The sequence below is a fragment of the Astyanax mexicanus genome, chromosome 6, assembly GCF_023375975.1.
Source record: "Astyanax mexicanus isolate ESR-SI-001 chromosome 6, AstMex3_surface, whole genome shotgun sequence".
Taxonomy (NCBI): Eukaryota; Metazoa; Chordata; class Actinopteri; order Characiformes; family Acestrorhamphidae; genus Astyanax; species Astyanax mexicanus.
This window is the reverse complement of record NC_064413.1, coordinates 57,164,341-57,182,780: the sequence shown is the minus strand read 5'-3', so window position 1 is coordinate 57,182,780 and position 18,440 is coordinate 57,164,341. Positions and strand designations below refer to the sequence as shown.

General features: G+C 46.3%; 1 protein-coding gene across 2 annotated transcripts in view; it reads left to right on the top strand.

Moving 5' to 3' along the window:
- Nucleotides 1-18,440, top strand: part of LOC103041414 (interferon-induced protein 44) — a 67,798-nt gene that overhangs the window by 20,131 nt on the left and 29,227 nt on the right. The window contains exons 1-4 of one of the 2 annotated variants that reach the window (XM_049480758.1): nt 47-102; nt 1,641-1,673; nt 1,870-2,136; nt 2,604-2,634. In XM_049480758.1, the coding sequence (XP_049336715.1) occupies nt 1,649-1,673; nt 1,870-2,136; nt 2,604-2,634 (323 nt within the window). In that variant the 5' untranslated portion in view covers nt 47-102; nt 1,641-1,648. Of the gene's footprint in view, nt 1-46; nt 103-1,640; nt 1,674-1,869; nt 2,137-2,603; nt 2,635-18,440 lie in introns of those variants that run through there. The other variant, XM_049480759.1, reaches the window with a different exon arrangement.

Below are 18,440 nucleotides of genomic sequence, written 5' to 3'. Positions count from 1 at the left end.
GTGAAAGCGAAAGTAGTTTTTGATGTATAAAATATACAGACACAGACGAAATTGTGCACACAGAAGGAGAGAGAACACAGCAACACTGAAGGTCTGAGTCAGGTAAGACTCGCTGTTTCTACATCGGTGTTAAAAAAAAAACATGTCGTTCATTAAGTCTGATCTACTTAAAAAACAATTACATTAAATACTAAGCTTAATTATTGCAATATACTGTGATTCAAGAAGAGAAGCAAACAGTTAATACACGAAGGATTAATTAAATAAAACGACAAGCCTAATAATCAATAATTCAATGATAAAGCAGTTTATTCTTAACTCACACTGCACTTTTTTCAGAAGCAGTTTGACTGTTGTGACAAAGAATACACAACCTAACGGTACCACTTTAAAATAAGACTACCTTTATAAAGGGTTTATAAATGGTTTACAATTGGTTTATTAATGGTTACTAATTAGGTTGTAAATGCCTTAAAAATCATTAATAATCACATTATAACACACGTAGAAAGGGCAACAGTATAGATGGCTGTGGGTTCACTATTTGGCAAAGAACAAGTCATCGTTGCCCTTTCTACGTATGTGTTATAACTGATTATTAATGATTTTTTAAGGCATTTACAACCTAATTAGTAACCATTAATAAACTTCTTGTAAACCCTTTATAAAGGTAGTCTACTTTTAAAGTGGTACCAACCTAACATATAAGAAACAACAGATTTGAACAATTAGTTTACAATTACTTTAAAATAAATTTAGCAAAAAGTGCAATATACTTTATATCTCCGGAGGTTAATCTATAAATGGGCTTTTAAGAAATAAGTTTGTTATTTTTAAATCATATGTGGAGGAACAGCATCGTTTGTTTAAACACAGTTTAACTTTCCACCTCACAGGATAATATCTTAATGTATCTGAATGTTGTACTCTGGTAATTGTGCATCAGCATGTTGGATATTGAGAGCCACTGATATTCATTTCGTAGATTTTAGTTTTGGTTCTTTTTTGGTTTTATAACTGGAAATTATCTGCATGGAACTGGGAGGGGCTGTTGTTTACCGCATACCTAAAACATGTCTATTGATGCTTTCCCACCTAAAACAGGCAGAACATCACGTGAAAAGCAACACTGTTCACTGGTAACTATGAGAGAACATCAGAAGGAAATGAAACCAGAAGAGAAAGAACATATGTGGCCGTTTTTAGGGCTAACATGCACACATTTCTGAACACACAGGAACTGGTTGTTTGCTTCTATGTAAAGATTTAAAAGGCTGAATTTAAACAAGCTTTTGTGTTATTTGCTAAAAAAGGGAACACATGACCTTAAGAAAACATTTCTGAAAGGGAGGGGCATGTTCTATCACTTCGCTCTTTTGTGCACATGCCAAGTAAAGATGGTAGCTGTGTTTTGAAATTTTTTACTCATTAATTAATCACTGTATAGCACTTGCTCGATAGTGAACCGACTGGGGAAGGACCACACAACAGTCTTTGTGTATTTTGCGTGTTTGATAGGGAATAAAACGTATTGTTGAGATTTAGATCAGCAATACAACATGTCTGAAACACCATATAGACTCTCTCATCCTTACCTTTAAAATTATGCATTAATTCATTTGTTTGTTTGTTTTCTGTAGACTGAAACATGGGTTCTTCACTGTCTAAAGCCGGTGAGTTTAAATTCTACAGTATGAATGCATATATTGAAGCATTTTAATTATAATTAGAGACCACATTCAGATGTCTTCTGTATGTATGAAATGTTGAAGCTGAGTTAATGCTGAATTATATGGCAGTGCTCTCAGTATAAGCTGATCTGATATCCTGAATATGAACATACTGTAATTAATCTTCTACTGTAAATAGAATTTGCCACAGTTTTGGCCGATCAGAAGGTGAACTTTGGAGATGAAATCGTTCTTGTGTGTGAGGCAAAGACAGAAGACCAAACAGCAACCTGGCAGAAGAATGATCAGAAGCTGAACTGTGTTCATGGTAAACACACCGTGGAAAAAAGGGGGAATGTGTTCAGGTTGAAAATAAAGAAAGCTGATGAACAAGATGAAGGGAAGTACACCATAACCCTGAAGGACAAATGGGGAAGTGAGTCCTGCTCTACCCTGGTGACTGTTGGTACGTCTACAGACTTTATTCACAAATAAACAGCTGTGTACTAACTTATAAACTTATAAAAAATACAGATTTGTAAGACCATCCATACAAACACTTAACATAAAGCATCTCAAAGCTGAAAGAAATCTGCATAGAGGAGTTGGAATGATTTTAGCGAGTGGTAGATGGTCTTAATTGAGTTTTTATATTTCTTACAAAGCTGGAAATACAAGCTATTAGAATAAACCAAATTTCATCATAAGAATATAACATTTTTATTCATTACATTTTAAAAATAAGACATTTTATTCACTTTATATATTGAGTAAAGCTCCATATCCCAATATTGTTTAAATAAAGATACATTTCCCATATGTTTAAATATGTTAAAAAGGACAAAGGGGTGCCAGGTTTAAAAAAATTGTAGTATTTATTAAATGTCCAGTGTTTAATTTACAGTAGTATGTAAACCTCTGCATTTGTTACAGAACTCAATGAATGGAGGGAGCTGGAATGGAAGTAAGTCTACTAAGTTATCCTTCAATATTGTATAATGTAATGAATGCATTTTATTAATACATACAAGTTTTTATTCTTTACAATTCTTTAAAATTTACTTCCTCATATGAGCAAACTGCTTTAACAATGTGCAGGTCACATGTACTAATTTGATTTGGTTTATCAATTAAAATCTCAATAAAATACATTTAAGTTTGTAGTTGTAACAAGACAAAAATGGAGGAAAAGTTTAGATTAGTAAAGTCTGCAGTGATGTAATCTTCAGCTGAACTGTAAAACATCCTGCGTTCAGAAATCCTCTGTTTCAGAAGTGGTTATAGATGTAAACACTTGTGCTGTAAATAAGATAATAGATCAAATTCAAGTAACCTTGGGTTTAGAGTTCAGGCTGGTTTCAGTCAGATTAAATAGATCAGATGTTAAAAAATCCCTCTGGAATTCTGCCCAGCTGGTTTTAATATGATATTATCTCAGTCCATGTCTTCTCCAGTTTTATCGCTTTCAGTTTCCATTACTTTCACTGCTCTGCTCACAGTAACACTACCTCAAACTTGGCACGTTGGTAATGTAACTCATAAACAATCCTACTAAATTATAGATTAAAATATATACACTAGTGCATCTCAAAGAAATAGAATATCATTGAAAAGTTACTTTATTTTAGTTGTAAGGGCCAGTTTTAGTATAACAGTAATGGCATTAGAAATGTGTGTTACCACTAGGCACCTGTAGGTGGCAGTAGTGAGTTAGATTCGGATAATTACGGTGTTTTTTGAAGGTCATTAACAATTCGGCTTGTGCAGGAGAAAAAACAAGACAAGCGGTAAAAAAGCCAAAGGAACCTCACCTTTTCGGACCGCAGTTTTAGGATTTAGGAATTAGAAACATGAATATAAGTACCTAGTTTTCTGTTTATAAGCATTTATAAGCATGGATCTACATCAGTAATTTAGTTTAAAATGTAAAACTCATATATTATATAGATGTATTAAACACAGAGTGATCTATTTTAAGAGTTTATTTCTTTTATTGTTGATGATTATGGGTTACAGCCAATGAAAACCCAAAAATCAGCGTCTCAGAAAAAAGTTTTTCCAAATGAGCTCCTTTAAATGTGGAGAAACGCGCCTCATCAACCGCACTTACTAAAACTGAATTACATTTGTTTTATTTATTTGTTTACAATAAAGCTTATTTATATCTAAAGAGAAGTACAATCTTCTAATAATCCTCACAAACAGTAATTAAGGTACTGTAAATCTCTTTATACATGTGATGGCATGGACCTTTATTTTGCTTTTTGCTGTGTTCCACTTCCTGGAGCGGCCATTTTGTCTCTTCCTGGTTAGGCTTATTAGTGTGATTGCAGTAATGCAATCACAGTATTGTTCTTCTTAAGTCTTATTAGTGTGATTGCAGTAATGCAATCACAGTATTGATCTTCTTAAGTCTGTTTCTTATTATTATTATTCCACCTGTTTTTTGTCCGGTTAACTAGTGCCGCAGTTTTCGAAATATCGACTTCGTTCAAAAGAGAAAACGTGCGTCCATATCGGGAATGGTGTGCTTGTATACAGCTTTCCGATCGGACTTACGTTTTTCGTAAAAACTTCGTAAGTACGCGTTTTTTTGCCCATTGAAAATGAATGGGCAGAACTTTGCACGCCCGTGGACGTCGCAATTTTTGAAATACGAAGATGAAACCAATTGAGGACCTGTAGAACTTATTGAGCTCTTTCCGAAAATATGCGTTACGAAAAGTTACGTCGTACGGATTTCGTACGATTGTCGTACGAAGTGGCCCCATTGGAATGAATGGGGCCAATCGGAGGACGGCAGCTAGATCGAAGGACAGGTAGCTAGAACTCCAGTACTGTGAGTGTATGGAGCAGCTATGGGATAAAACAGCATTAGGTCAAAAGTTTGGACACCCCGGCCCCCCAGTACTGTGTGTAATGGAGCCACGGGTCAAAAGTTTGGACACCCCGGCCCCCCCAGTACTGTGTGTAATGGAGCCACGGGTCAAAAGTTTGGACACCCCCGAACGGCCAGAGCAACCTAGCGTGCATAGCTGATTGATGAATTTGCACGTTGCGTAGCAACGTGCAAACACCATTTAATCTAATTTATGCATATAAATCACCTAGCAACCACCTAGAAACACCATAGCAACCACCACAGATACCATAGCAACACCTTAGCAACCGCCTAGCAACACCTTAGCAGCCACCTAGCAACCACCTAGCAACACCTTAGCAACCTCCCCGGATACCATAGCAACACCTTAGCAACCGCCTAGCAACACCTTAGCAACCGCATAGCAACCACTTAGCAACACCTTAGCAACCACCCCGGATACCATAGCAACACCTTAGCAACCGCCTAGCAACCACCTAGCAACACCTTAGCAACCACCCCGGATACCATAGCAACACCTTAGCAACCGCCTAGCAACACCTTAGCAACCACCTAGCAACACCTTAGCAACCACCCCGGATACCATAGCAACACCTTAGCAACCGCCTAGCAACACCCTAGCAACCACCTAGCAACCACCTAGCAACACCTTAGCAACCACCCCGGATACCATAGCAACACCTTAGCAACCGCCTAGCAACACCCTAGCAACCACCTAGCAACCACCTAGCAACACCTTAGCAACCACCCCGGATACCATAGCAACACCTTAGCAACCGCCTAGCAACCACCTAGCAACCACCTAGCAACCGCCTAGCAACCACCTAGCAACCACCTAGCAACACGTTAGCAACCACCCCGGATACCATAGCAACACCTTAGCAACCGCCTAGCAACACCTTAGCAACCACCTAGCAACCACTTAGCAACACCTTAGCAACCACCCCGGATACCATAGCAACACCTTAGCAACCGCCGAGCAACACCCTAGCAACCACCTAGCAACACCTTAGCAACCACCCCGGATACCATAGCAACACCTTAGCAACCGCCTAGCAACACCCTAGCAACCACCTAGCAACACCTTAGCAACCACCCTGGATACCATAGCAACACCTTAGCAACCGCCTAGCAACACCTTAGCAACCACCTAGCAACCACTTAGCAACACCTTAGCAACCACCCCGGATACCATAGCAACACCTTAGCAACCACCTAGCAACCACCTAGCAACCACCTAGCAACACCTTAGCAACCACCCCGGATACCATAGCAACACCTTAGCAACCGCCTAGCAACCACCTAGCAACCACCTAGCAACACCTTAGCAACCACCCCGGATACCATAGCAACACCTTAGCAACCGCCTAGCAATACCTTAGCAACCACCTAGCAACCACCTAGCAACATCTTAGCAACCACCCCGGATACCATAGCAACACCTTAGCAACCACCTAGCAACACCTTAGCAACCACCTAGCAACACCTTAGCAGATACCAGCCAGCACTGCAATCACACTCGCAGTTTCTGCAGGAACTGCAATCTAGTTCTTCTTCTTCTTCTTATTATTATTATTAGTGTGATTGCAGTAATGCAATCACAGTATTGTTCTTCTTAAGTCTTATTCTTCTTATTATTATTATTATTATTATTCCACCTGTTTTTTGTCCGGTTAACTAGTGCCGCAGTTTTCGAAATATCGACTTCGTTCAAAAGAGAAAACGTGCGTCCATATCGGGAATGGTGGGCTTGTATACAGCTTTCCGATCGGACTTACGTTTTTCGTAAAAACTTCGTAAGTACGCGTTTTTTTGCCCATTGAAAATGAATGGGCAGAACTTTGCACGCCCGTGGACGTCGCAATTTTTGAAATACTAAGATGAAACCAATTGAGGACCTGTAGAACTTAATGAGCTCTTTCCGAAAATATGCGTTACGAAAAGTTACGACGTACGGATTTCGTACGATTGTCGTACGAAGTGGCCCCATTGGAATGAATGGGGCCAATCGGAGGACGGCAGCTAGATCGAAGGACAGGTAGCTAGAACTCCAGTACTGTGTGTAATGGAGCAGCTATGGGATAAATCAGCGTTAGGTCAAAAGTTTGGACACCCCGGCCCCCCAGTACTGTGTGTAATGGAGCCACGGGTCAAAAGTTTGGACACCCCGGCCCCCCAGTACTGTGTGTAATGGAGCCACGGGTCAAAAGTTTGGACACCCCCGAACGGCCAGAGCAACTTAGCGTGCATAGCTGATTGATGTATTTGCACGTTGCGTAGCAACGTGCAAACACCATTTAATCAAATTTATGCATATACATCACCTAGCAACCACCTAGAAACACCATAGCAACCACCCCGGATACCATAGCAACACCTTAGCAACCGCCTAGCAACACCATAGCAACCACCTAGCAACCATCTAGCAACACCTTAGCAACCACCCCAGATACCATAGCAACACCTTAGCAACCCCGTAGCAACACCCTAGCAACCACCTAGCAACCACCTAGCAACACCTTAGCAACCACCCCGGATACCATAGCAACACCTTAGCAACCGCCTAGCAACACCCTAGCAACCACCTAGCAACCACCTAGCAACACCTTAGCAACCACCCCGGATACCATAGCAACACCTTAGCAACCGCCTAGCAACACCCTAGCAACCACCTAGCAACCACCTAGCAACACCTTAGCAACCACCCCGGATACCATAGCAACACCTTAGCAACCGCCTAGCAACACCCTAGCAACCACCTAGCAACCACCTAGCAACACCTTAGCAACCACCCCGGATACCATAGCAACACCTTAGCAACCGCCTAGCAACACCCTAGCAACCACCTAGCAACCACCTAGCAACACCTTAGCAACCACCCCGGATACCATAGCAACACCTTAGCAACCGCCTAGCAACACCCTAGCAACCACCTAGCAACCACCTAGCAACACCTTAGCAACCACCCCGGATACCATAGCAACACCTTAGCAACCGCCTAGCAACACCCTAGCAACCACCTAGCAACACCTTAGCAACCACCCCGGATACCATAGCAACACCTTAGCAACCGCCTAGCAACACCCTAGCAACCACCTAGCAACACCTTAGCAACCACCCCGGATACCATAGCAACACCTTAGCAACCGCCTAGCAACACCTTAGCAACCGCCTAGCAACACCTTAGCAACCACCTAGCAACACCTTAGCAACCACCCCGGATACCATAGCAACACCTTAGCAACCGCCTAGCAACACCTTAGCAACCACCTAGCAACACCTTAGCAACCACCCCGGATACCATAGCAACACCTTAGCAACCGCCTAGCAACACCTTAGCAACCACCTAGCAACACCTTAGCAACCACCCCGGATACCATAGCAACACCTTAGCAACCGCCTAGCAACACCTTAGCAACCACCTAGCAACACCTTAGCAACCACCCCGGATACCATAGCAACACCTTAGCAACCGCCTAGCAACACCCTAGCAACCACCTAGCAACCACCTAGCAACACCTTAGCAACCACCCCGGATACCATAGCAACACCCTAGCAACCACCTAGCAACACCTTAGCAACCACCCCGGATACCATAGCAACACCTTAGCAACCACCTAGCAACACCTTAGCAACCACCTAGCAACCACCTAGCAACACCTTAGCAACCACCCCGGATACCATAGCAACACCTTAGCAACCGCCTAGCAACACCTTAGCAACCACCTAGCAACCACCTAGCAACACCTTAGCAACCACCCTGGATACCATAGCAACACCTTAGCAACCGCCTAGCAACACCTTAGCAACCACCTAGCAACACCTTAGCAACCACCCCAGATACCATAGCAACACCTTAGCAACCGCCTAGCAACACCTTAGCAACCACCTAGCAACCACTTAGCAACACCTTAGCAACCACCCCGGATACCATAGCCATACCTTAGCAACCACTTAGCAACACCTTAGCAACACCATAGCAGATACCAGCCAGCACTGCAATCACACTCGCAGTTTCTGTAGGAACTGCAATCTAGTTCCACCTGTTTTTTGTCCGGTTAACTAGTGCCGCAGTTTTCGAAATATCGACTTCGTTCAAAAGAGAAAACGTGCGTCCATATCGGGAATGGTGGGCTTGTATACAGCTTTCCGATCGGACTTACGTTTTTCGTAAAAACTTCGTAAGTACGCGTTTTTTTGCCCATTGAAAATGAATGGCCAGAACTTTGCACGCCCGTGGACGTCGCAATTTTTGAAATACGAAGATGAAACCAATTGAGGACCTGTAGAACTTATTGAGCTCTTTCCGAAAATATGCGTTACGAAAAGTTACGACGTACGGATTTCGTACGAATGTCGTACGAAGTGGCCCCATTGGAATGAATGGGGCCAATCGGAGGACGGCAGCTAGATCGAAGGACAGGTAGCTAGAACTCCAGTACTGTGAGTGTATGGAGCAGCTATGGGATAAAACAGCGTTAGGTCAAAAGTTTGGACACCCCGGCCCCCCAGTACTGTGTGTAATGGAGCCACGGGTCAAAAGTTTGGACACCCCCGAACGGCCAGAGCAACCTAGCGTGCATAGCTGATTGATGTATTTGCACGTTGCGTAGCAACGTGCAAACACCATTTAATCTAATTTATGCATATAAATCACCTAGCAACCACCTAGAAACACTATAGCAACCACCACAGATACCATAGCAACACCTTAGCAACCGCCTAGCAACACCTTAGCAACCACCCCGGATACCATAGCAACACCTTAGCAACCACCTAGCAACTGCTTAGTAGTGACCTACCAACCACTTAGCAACACCATAGCAACCACCCTGGATACCATAGCAACACCTTAGCAATCGCCTAGCAACACCTTAGCAACCACCTAGCAACCATCTAGCAACACCTTAGCAACCACCCCAGATACCATAGCAACACCTTAGCAACCGCCTAGCAACACCCTAGCAACCACCTAGCAACCACCTAGCAACACCTTAGCAACCACCCCGGATACCATAGCAACACCTTAGCAACCGCCTAGCAACCACCTAGCAACACCTTAGCAACCACCCCGGATACCATAGCAACCGCCTAGCAACACCCTAGCAACCACCTAGCAACACCTTAGCAACCACCCCGGATACCATAGCAACACCTTAGCAACCGCCTAGCAACACCTTAGCAACCACCTAGCAACCACCTAGCAACACCTTAGCAACCACCCCGGATACCATAGCAACACCTTAGCAACCGCCTAGCAACACCCTAGCAACCACCTAGCAACCACCCCAGATACCATAGCAACACCTTAGCAACCGCCTAGCAACACCTTAGCAACCACCTAGCAACCACCTAGCAACACCTTAGCAACCACCCCGGATACCATAGCAACACCTTAGCAACCGCCTAGCAACACCCTAGCAACCACCTAGCAACCACCTAGCAACACCTTAGCAACCACCCCGGATACCATAGCAACACCTTAGCAACCGCCTAGCAACACCCTAGCAACCACCTAGCAACCACCTAGCAACACCTTAGCAACCACCCCGGATACCATAGCAACACCTTAGCAACCACCTAGAAACACCCTAGCAACCACCTAGCAACACCTTAGCAACCACCCCGGATACCATAGCAACACCTTAGCAACCGCCTAGCAACACCCTAGCAACCACCTAGCAACCACCTAGCAACACCTTAGCAACCACCCCGGATACCATAGCAACACCTTAGCAACCGCCTAGCAACACCTTAGCAACCACCTAGCAACCACCTAGCAACACCTTAGCAACCACTCCGGATACCATAGCAACACCTTAGCAACCGCCTAGCAACCTCCTAGCAACACCTTAGCAACCACCCCGGATACCATTGCAACACCTTAGCAACCACCTAGCAACACCTTAGCAACCACCTAGCAACCACTTAGCAACACCTTAGCAACCACTTAGCAACACCTTAGCAACCACCCTGGATACGATAGCAACACCTTAGCAACCACTTAGCAACACCTTAGCAACACCATAGCAGATACCAGCCAGCACTGCAATCACACTCGCAGTTTCTGTAGGAACTGCAATCTAGTTCCACCTGTTTTTTGTCCGGTTAACTAGTGCCGCAGTTTTCGAAATATCGACTTCGTTCAAAAGAGAAAACGTGCGTCCATATCGGGAATGGTGGGCTTGTATACAGCTTTCCGATCGGACTTACGTTTTTCGTAAAAACTTCGTAAGTACGCGTTTTTTTGCCCATTGAAAATGAATGGGCAGAACTTTGCACGCCCGTGGACGTCGCAATTTTTGAAATACGAAGATGAAACCAATTGAGGACCTGTAGAACTTATTGAGCTCTTTCCGAAAATATGCGTTACGAAAAGTTACGACGTACGGATTTCGTACGAATGTCGTACGAAGTGGCCCCATAGGAATGAATGGGGCCAATCGGAGGACGGCAGCTAGATCGAAGGACAGGTAGCTAGAACTCCAGTACTGTGAGTGTATGGAGCAGCTATGGGATAAAACAGCATTAGGTCAAAAGTTTGGACACCCCGGCCCCCCCCAGTACTGTGTGTAATGGAGCCATGGGTCAAAAGTTTGGACACCCCGGCCCCCCAGTACTGTGTGTAATGGAGCCACGGGTCAAAAGTTTGGACACCCCCGAACGGCCAGAGCAACCTAGCGTGCATAGCTGATTGATGTATTTGCACGTTGCGTAGCAACGTGCAAACACCATTTAATCTAATTTATGCATATACATCACCTAGCAACCACCTAGCAACCACCTAGCAACACCTTAGCAACCACCCCGGATACCATAGCAACACCTTAGCAACCGCCTAGCAACACCTTAGCAACCACCTAGCAACCACCTAGCAACACCTTAGCAACCACCCCGGATACCATAGCAACACCTTAGCAACCGCCTAGCAACACCCTAGCAACCGCCTAGCAACCAAATAGCAACACCTTAGCAACCACCCCGGATACCATAGCAACACCTTAGCAACCGCCTAGCAACACCCTAGCAACCACCTAGCAACCACCTAGCAACACCTTAGCAACCACCCCGGATACCATAGCAACACCCTAGCAACACCCTAGCAACCACCTAGCAACACCTTAGCAACCACCCCGGATACCATAGCAACACCTTAGCAACCGCCTAGCAACACCTTAGCAACCACCTAGCAACCACCTAGCAACACCTTAGCAACCACCCCGGATACCATAGCAACACCTTAGCAACCGCCTAGCAACACCCTAGCAACCACCTAGCAACCACCTAGCAACACCTTAGCAACCACCCCGGATACCATAGCAACACCTTAGCAACCGCCTAGCAACACCCTAGCAACCGCCTAGCAACCAACTAGCAACACCTTAGCAACCACCCCGGATACCATAGCAACACCTTAGCAACCGCCTAGCAACACCCTAGCAACCACCTAGCAACCACCTAGCAACACCTTAGCAACCACCCCGGATACCATAGCAACACCCTAGCAACACCCTAGCAACCACCTAGCAACACCTTAGCAACCACCCCGGATACCATAGCAACACCTTAGCAACCGCCTAGCAACACCCTAGCAACCACCTAGCAACCACCTAGCAACACCTTAGCAACCACCCAAAATACCATAGCAACACCTTAGCAACCGCCTAGCAACACCCTAGCAACCACCTAGCAACCACCTAGCAACACCTTAGCAACCACCCAAAATACCATAGCAACACCTTAGCAACCGCCTAGCAACACCTTAGCAACCACCTAGCAACCACCTAGCAACACCTTAGCAACCACCCCGGATACCATAGCAACACCTTAGCAACCGCCTAGCAACACCTTAGCAACCACCTAGCAACCACCTAGCAACACCTTAGCAACCACCCCAAATACCATAGCAACACCTTAGCAACCGCCTAGCAACACCTTAGCAACCGCCTAGCAACACCTTAGCAACCACCTAGCAACCACCTAGCAACACCTTAGCAACCACCCCGGATACCATAGCAACACCTTAGCAACCGCCTAGCAACCACCTAGCAACCACCTAGCAACACCTTAGCAACCACCCCGGATACCATAGCAACACCTTAGCAACCACCTAGCAACATCTTAGCAACCACCTAGCAACACCATAGCAGATACCAGCCAGCACTGCAATCACACTCGCAGTTTCTGTAGGAACTGCAATCTAGTTAGTGTGATTGCAGTATGCAATCACAGTATTGTTCTTCTTAAGTCTTATTCTTCTTATTATTATTATTAGTGTGATTGCAGTAATGCAATCACAGTATTGTTCTTCTTAAGTCTTATTCTTCTTCTTCTTCTTATTAGTGTGATTGCAGTAATGCAATCACAGTATTGTTCTTCTTAAGTCTTATTCTTCTTATTATTATTATTCCACCTGTTTTTTGTCCGGTTAACTAGTGCCGCAGTTTTCGAAATATCGACTTCGTTCAAAAGAGAAAACGTGCGTCCATATCGGGAATGGTGGGCTTGTATACAGCTTTCCGATCGGACTTACGTTTTTCGTAAAAACTTCGTAAGTACGCGTTTTTTTGACCATTGAAAATGAATGGGCAGAACTTTGCACGCCCGTGGACGTGGCAATTTTTGAAATACGAAGATGAAACCAATTGAGGACCTGTAGAACTTATTGAGCTCTTTCCGAAAATATGCGTTACGAAAAGTTACGACGTACGGATTTCGTACGATTGTCGTACGAAGTGGCCCCATTGGAATGAATGGGGCCAATCGGAGGACGGCAGCTAGATCGAAGAACAGGTAGCTAGAACTCCAGTACTGTGTGTAATGGAGCAGCTATGGGATAAAACAGCATTAGGTCAAAAGTTTGGACACCCCGGCCCCCCAGTACTGTGTGTAATGGAGCCACGGGTCAAAAGTTTGGACACCCCAGAGCCCCAGTACTGTGTGTAATGGAGCCACGGGTCAAAAGTTTGGACACCCCCGAACGGCCAGAGCAACCTAGCGTGCATAGCTGATTGATGTATTTGCACGTTGCGTAGCAACGTGCAAACACCATTTAATCAAATTTATGCATATACATCACCTAGCAACCACCTAGAAACACCACAGCAACCACCCCGGATACCATAGCAACACCTTAGCAACCACCTTGCAACTGCTTAGGAGTGACCTACCAACCACTTAGCAACACCATAGCAACCACCCTGGATACCATAGCAACACCTTAGCAACCGCCTAGCAACACCATAGCAACCACCTAGCAACACCTTAGCAACCACCCCGGATACCATAGCAACACCTTAGCAACTGCCTAGCAACACTCTAGCAACCACCTAGCAACCACCTAGCAACACCTTAGCAACCACCCCGGATACCATAGCAACACCTTAGCAACCGCCTAGCAACACCTTAGCAACCACCTAGCAACCACCTAGCAACACCTTAGCAACCACCCCGGATACCATAGCAACACCTTAGCAACCGCCTAGCAACACCCTAGCAACCACCTAGCAACACCTTAGCAACCACCCCGGATACCATAGCAACACCTTAGCAACAGCCTAGCAACATCCTAGCAACCACCCCGGATACCATAGCAACACCTTAGCAACCACCCCGGATACCATAGCAACACCTTAGCAACCGCCTAGCAACACCCTAGCAACCACCCCGGATACCATAGCAACACCTTAGCAACCACCTAGCAACTACCTAGCAACACCTTAGCAACCACTCCGGATACCATAGCAACACCCTAGCAACCACCTAGCAACCACCTAGCAACACCTTAGCAACCACCCCGGATACCATAGCAACACCTTAGCAACCGCCTAGCAACACCCTAGCAACCACCTAGCAACACCTTAGCAACCACCCCGGATACCATAGCAACACCTTAGCAACCGCCTAGCAACACCTTAGCAACCACCTAGCAACACCTTAGCAACCACCCCGGATACCATAGCAACACCTTAGCAACCGCCTAGCAACACCCTAGCAACCACCTAGCAACACCTTAGCAACCACCCCGGATACCATAGCAACACCTTAGCAACCGCCTAGCAACACCCTAGCAACCACCTAGCAACACCTTAGCAACCACCCAAGATACCATAGCAACACCTTAGCAACCGCCTAGCAACACCCTAGCAACCACCTAGCAACCACCTAGCAACACCTTAGCAACCACCCCGCATACCATAGCAACACCTTAGCAACCGCCTAGCAACACCTTAGCAACCACCTAGCAACCACCTAGCAACCACCTAGCAACACCTTAGCAACCACCCCAAATACCATAGCAACACCTTAGCAACTGCCTAGCAACACCTTAGCAACCGTCTAGCAACACCTTAGCAACCACCTAGCAACCACCTAGCAACACCTTAGCAACCATCCCGGATACCATAGCAACACCTTAGCAACCGCCTAGCAACACCCTAGCAACCACCTAGCAACCACCTAGCAACACCTTAGCAACCACCCCGGATACCATAGCAACACCTTAGCAACCGCCTAGCAACACCCTAGCAACCACCTAGCAACCACCTAGCAACACCTTAGCAACCACCCCGGATACCATAGCAACACCTTAGCAACCGCCTAGCAACACCTTAGCAACCACCTAGCAACACCTTAGCAACCACCCAAGATACCATAGCAACACCTTAGCAACCGCCTAGCAATACCCTAGCAACCACCTAGCAACCACCTAGCAACACCTTAGCAACCACCCCGGATACAATAGCAACACCTTAGCAACCGCCTAGCAACACCTTAGCAACCACCTAGCAACCACCTAGCAACCACCTAGCAACACCTTAGCAACCACCCCAAATACCATAGCAACACCTTAGCAACCGCCTAGCAACACCTTAGCAACCACCTAGTAACCACCTAGCAACACCTTAGCAACCACCCCATATACCATAGCAACACCTTAGCAACCGCCTAGCAACACCTTAGCAACCACCTAGCAACATCTTAGCAACCACCCCGGATACCATAGCAACACCTTAGCAACACCTTAGCAGATACCAGCCAGCACTGCAATCACACTCGCAGTTTCTGCAGGAACTGCAATCTAGTTATTATTATTATTCCACCTGTTTTTTGTCCGGTTAACTAGTGCCGCAGTTTTCGAAATATCGACTTCGTTCAAAAGAGAAAACGTGCGTCCATATCGGGAATGGTGGGCTTGTATACAGCTTTCCGATCGGACTTACGTTTTTCGTAAAAACTTCGTAAGTACGCGTTTTTTTGCCCATTGAAAATGAATGGGCAGAACTTTGCACGCCCGTGGACGTCGCAATTTTTGAAATACGAAGATGAAACCAATTGAGGACCTGTAGAACTTATTGAGCTCTTTCCGAAAATATGCGTTACGAAAAGTTACGACGTACAGATTTCGTACGATTGTCGTACGAAGTGGCCCCATTGGAATGAATGGGGCCAATCGGAGGACGGCAGCTAGATCGAAGGACAGGTAGCTAGAACTCCAGTACTGTGTGTAATGGAGCAGCTATGGGATAAAACAGCATTAGGTCAAAAGTTTGGACACCCCGGCCCCCCAGTACTGTGTGTAATGGAGCCACGGGTCAAAAGTTTGGACACCCCAGAGCCCCAGTACTGTGTGTAATGGAGCCACGGGTCAAAAGTTTGGACACCCCCGAACGGCCAGAGCAACCTAGCGTGCATAGCTGATTGATGTATTTGCACGTTGCGTAGCAACGTGCAAACACCATTTAATCAAATTTATGCATATACATCACCTAGCAACCACCTAGAAACACCATAGCAACCACCCTGGATACCATAGCAACACCTTAGCAACCGCCTAGCAACACCATAGCAACCACCTAGCAACCATCTAGCAACACCTTAGCAACCACCCCAGATACCATAGCAACACCTTAGCAACACCCTAGCAACCACCTAGCAACCACCTAGCAACACCTTAGCAACGACCCCGGATACCATAGCAACACCTTAGCAACCGCCTAGCAACACCCTAGCAACCACCTAGCAACCACCTAGCAACACCTTAGCAACCACCCCGGATACCATAGCAACACCTTAGCAACCGCCTAGCAACCACCTAGCAACACCTTAGCAACCACCACAGATACCATAGCAACACCTTAGCAACCGCCTAGCAACACCTTAGCAACCACCTAGCAACACCTTAGCAACCACCCCGGATACCATAGCAACACCTTAGCAACCGCCTAGCAACACCTAGCAACCACCTAGCAACCACTTAGCAACACCTTAGCAACCACCCCGGATACCATAGCAACACCTTAGCAACCGCCTAGCAACACCCTAGCAACCACCTAGCAACCACCTAGCAACACCTTAGCAACCACCCCGGATACCATAGCAACACCTTAGCAACTGCCTAGCAACCACCTAGCAACACCTTAGCAACCACCCTGGATACCATAGCAACACCTTAGCAACCGCCTAGCAACTGCTTAGGAGTGACCTACCAACCACTTAGCAACACCATAGCAACCACCCTGGATACCATAGCAACACCTTAGCAACCGCCTAGCAACACCCTAGCAACCACCTAGCAACCACCTAGCAACACCTTAGCAACCACCCCGGATACCATAGCAACACCTTAGCAACCGCCTAGCAACACCCTAGCAACCACCTAGCAACCACCTAGCAACACCTTAGCAACCACCCCGGATACCATAGCAACACCTTAGCAACCGCCTAGCAACACCTTAGCAACCACCTAGCAACACCTTAGCAACCACCCCGGATACCATAGCAACACCTTAGCAACCGCCTAGCAACACCCTAGCAACAACCTAGCAACCACCTAGCAACACCTTAGCAACCAGCCTGGATACCATAGCAACACCTTAGCAACCGCCTAGCAACACCCTAGCAACCACCTAGCAACCACCTAGCAACACCTTAGCAACCACCCCGGATACCATAGCAACACCTTAGCAACCGCCTAGCAACACCCTAGCAACCACCTAGCAACCACCTAGCAACACCTTAGCAACCACCCCGGATACCATAGCAACACCTTAGCAACCGCCTAGCAACACTCTAGCAACCACCTAGCAACCACCTAGCAACACCTTAGCAACCATCCCGGATACCATAGCAACACCTTAGCAACCGCCTAGCAACACCTTAGCAACCACCTAGCAACCACTTAGCAACACCTTAGCAACCACCCCGGATACCATAGCAACACCTTAGCAACCGCCTAGCAACACCCTAGCAACCACCTAGCAACCACCTAGCAACACCTTAGCAACCACCCCGGATACCATAGCAACACCTTAGCAACCGCCTAGCAACACCCTAGCAACCACCTAGCAACACCTTAGCAACCACCCCGGATACCATAGCAACACCTTAGCAACCGCCTAGCAACACCTTACCAACACCCAGCAACCACCTAGCAACACCTTAGCAACCACCCCGGATACCATAGCAACACCTTAGCAACCACCTAGCAACCACCTAGCAACACCTTAGCAACCACCAAAGATACCATAGCAACACCTTAGCAACCGCCTAGCAACACCTTAGCAACCACCTAGCAACCACCTAGCAACACCTTAGCAACCACCCCAGATACCATAGCAACACCTTAGCAACCGCCTAGCAACACCTTAGCAACCACCTAGCAACCACCTAGCAACACCTTAGCAACCACCCCGGATACCATAGCAACACCTTAGCAACCGCCTAGCAACACCTTAGCAACCACCTAGCAACACCTTAGCAACCACCCCGGATACCATAGCAACACCTTAGCAACCGTCTAGCAACACCTTAGCAACCACCTAGCAACCACTTAGCAACACCTTAGCAACCACCCCGGATACCATAGCCACACCTTAGCAACACCTTAG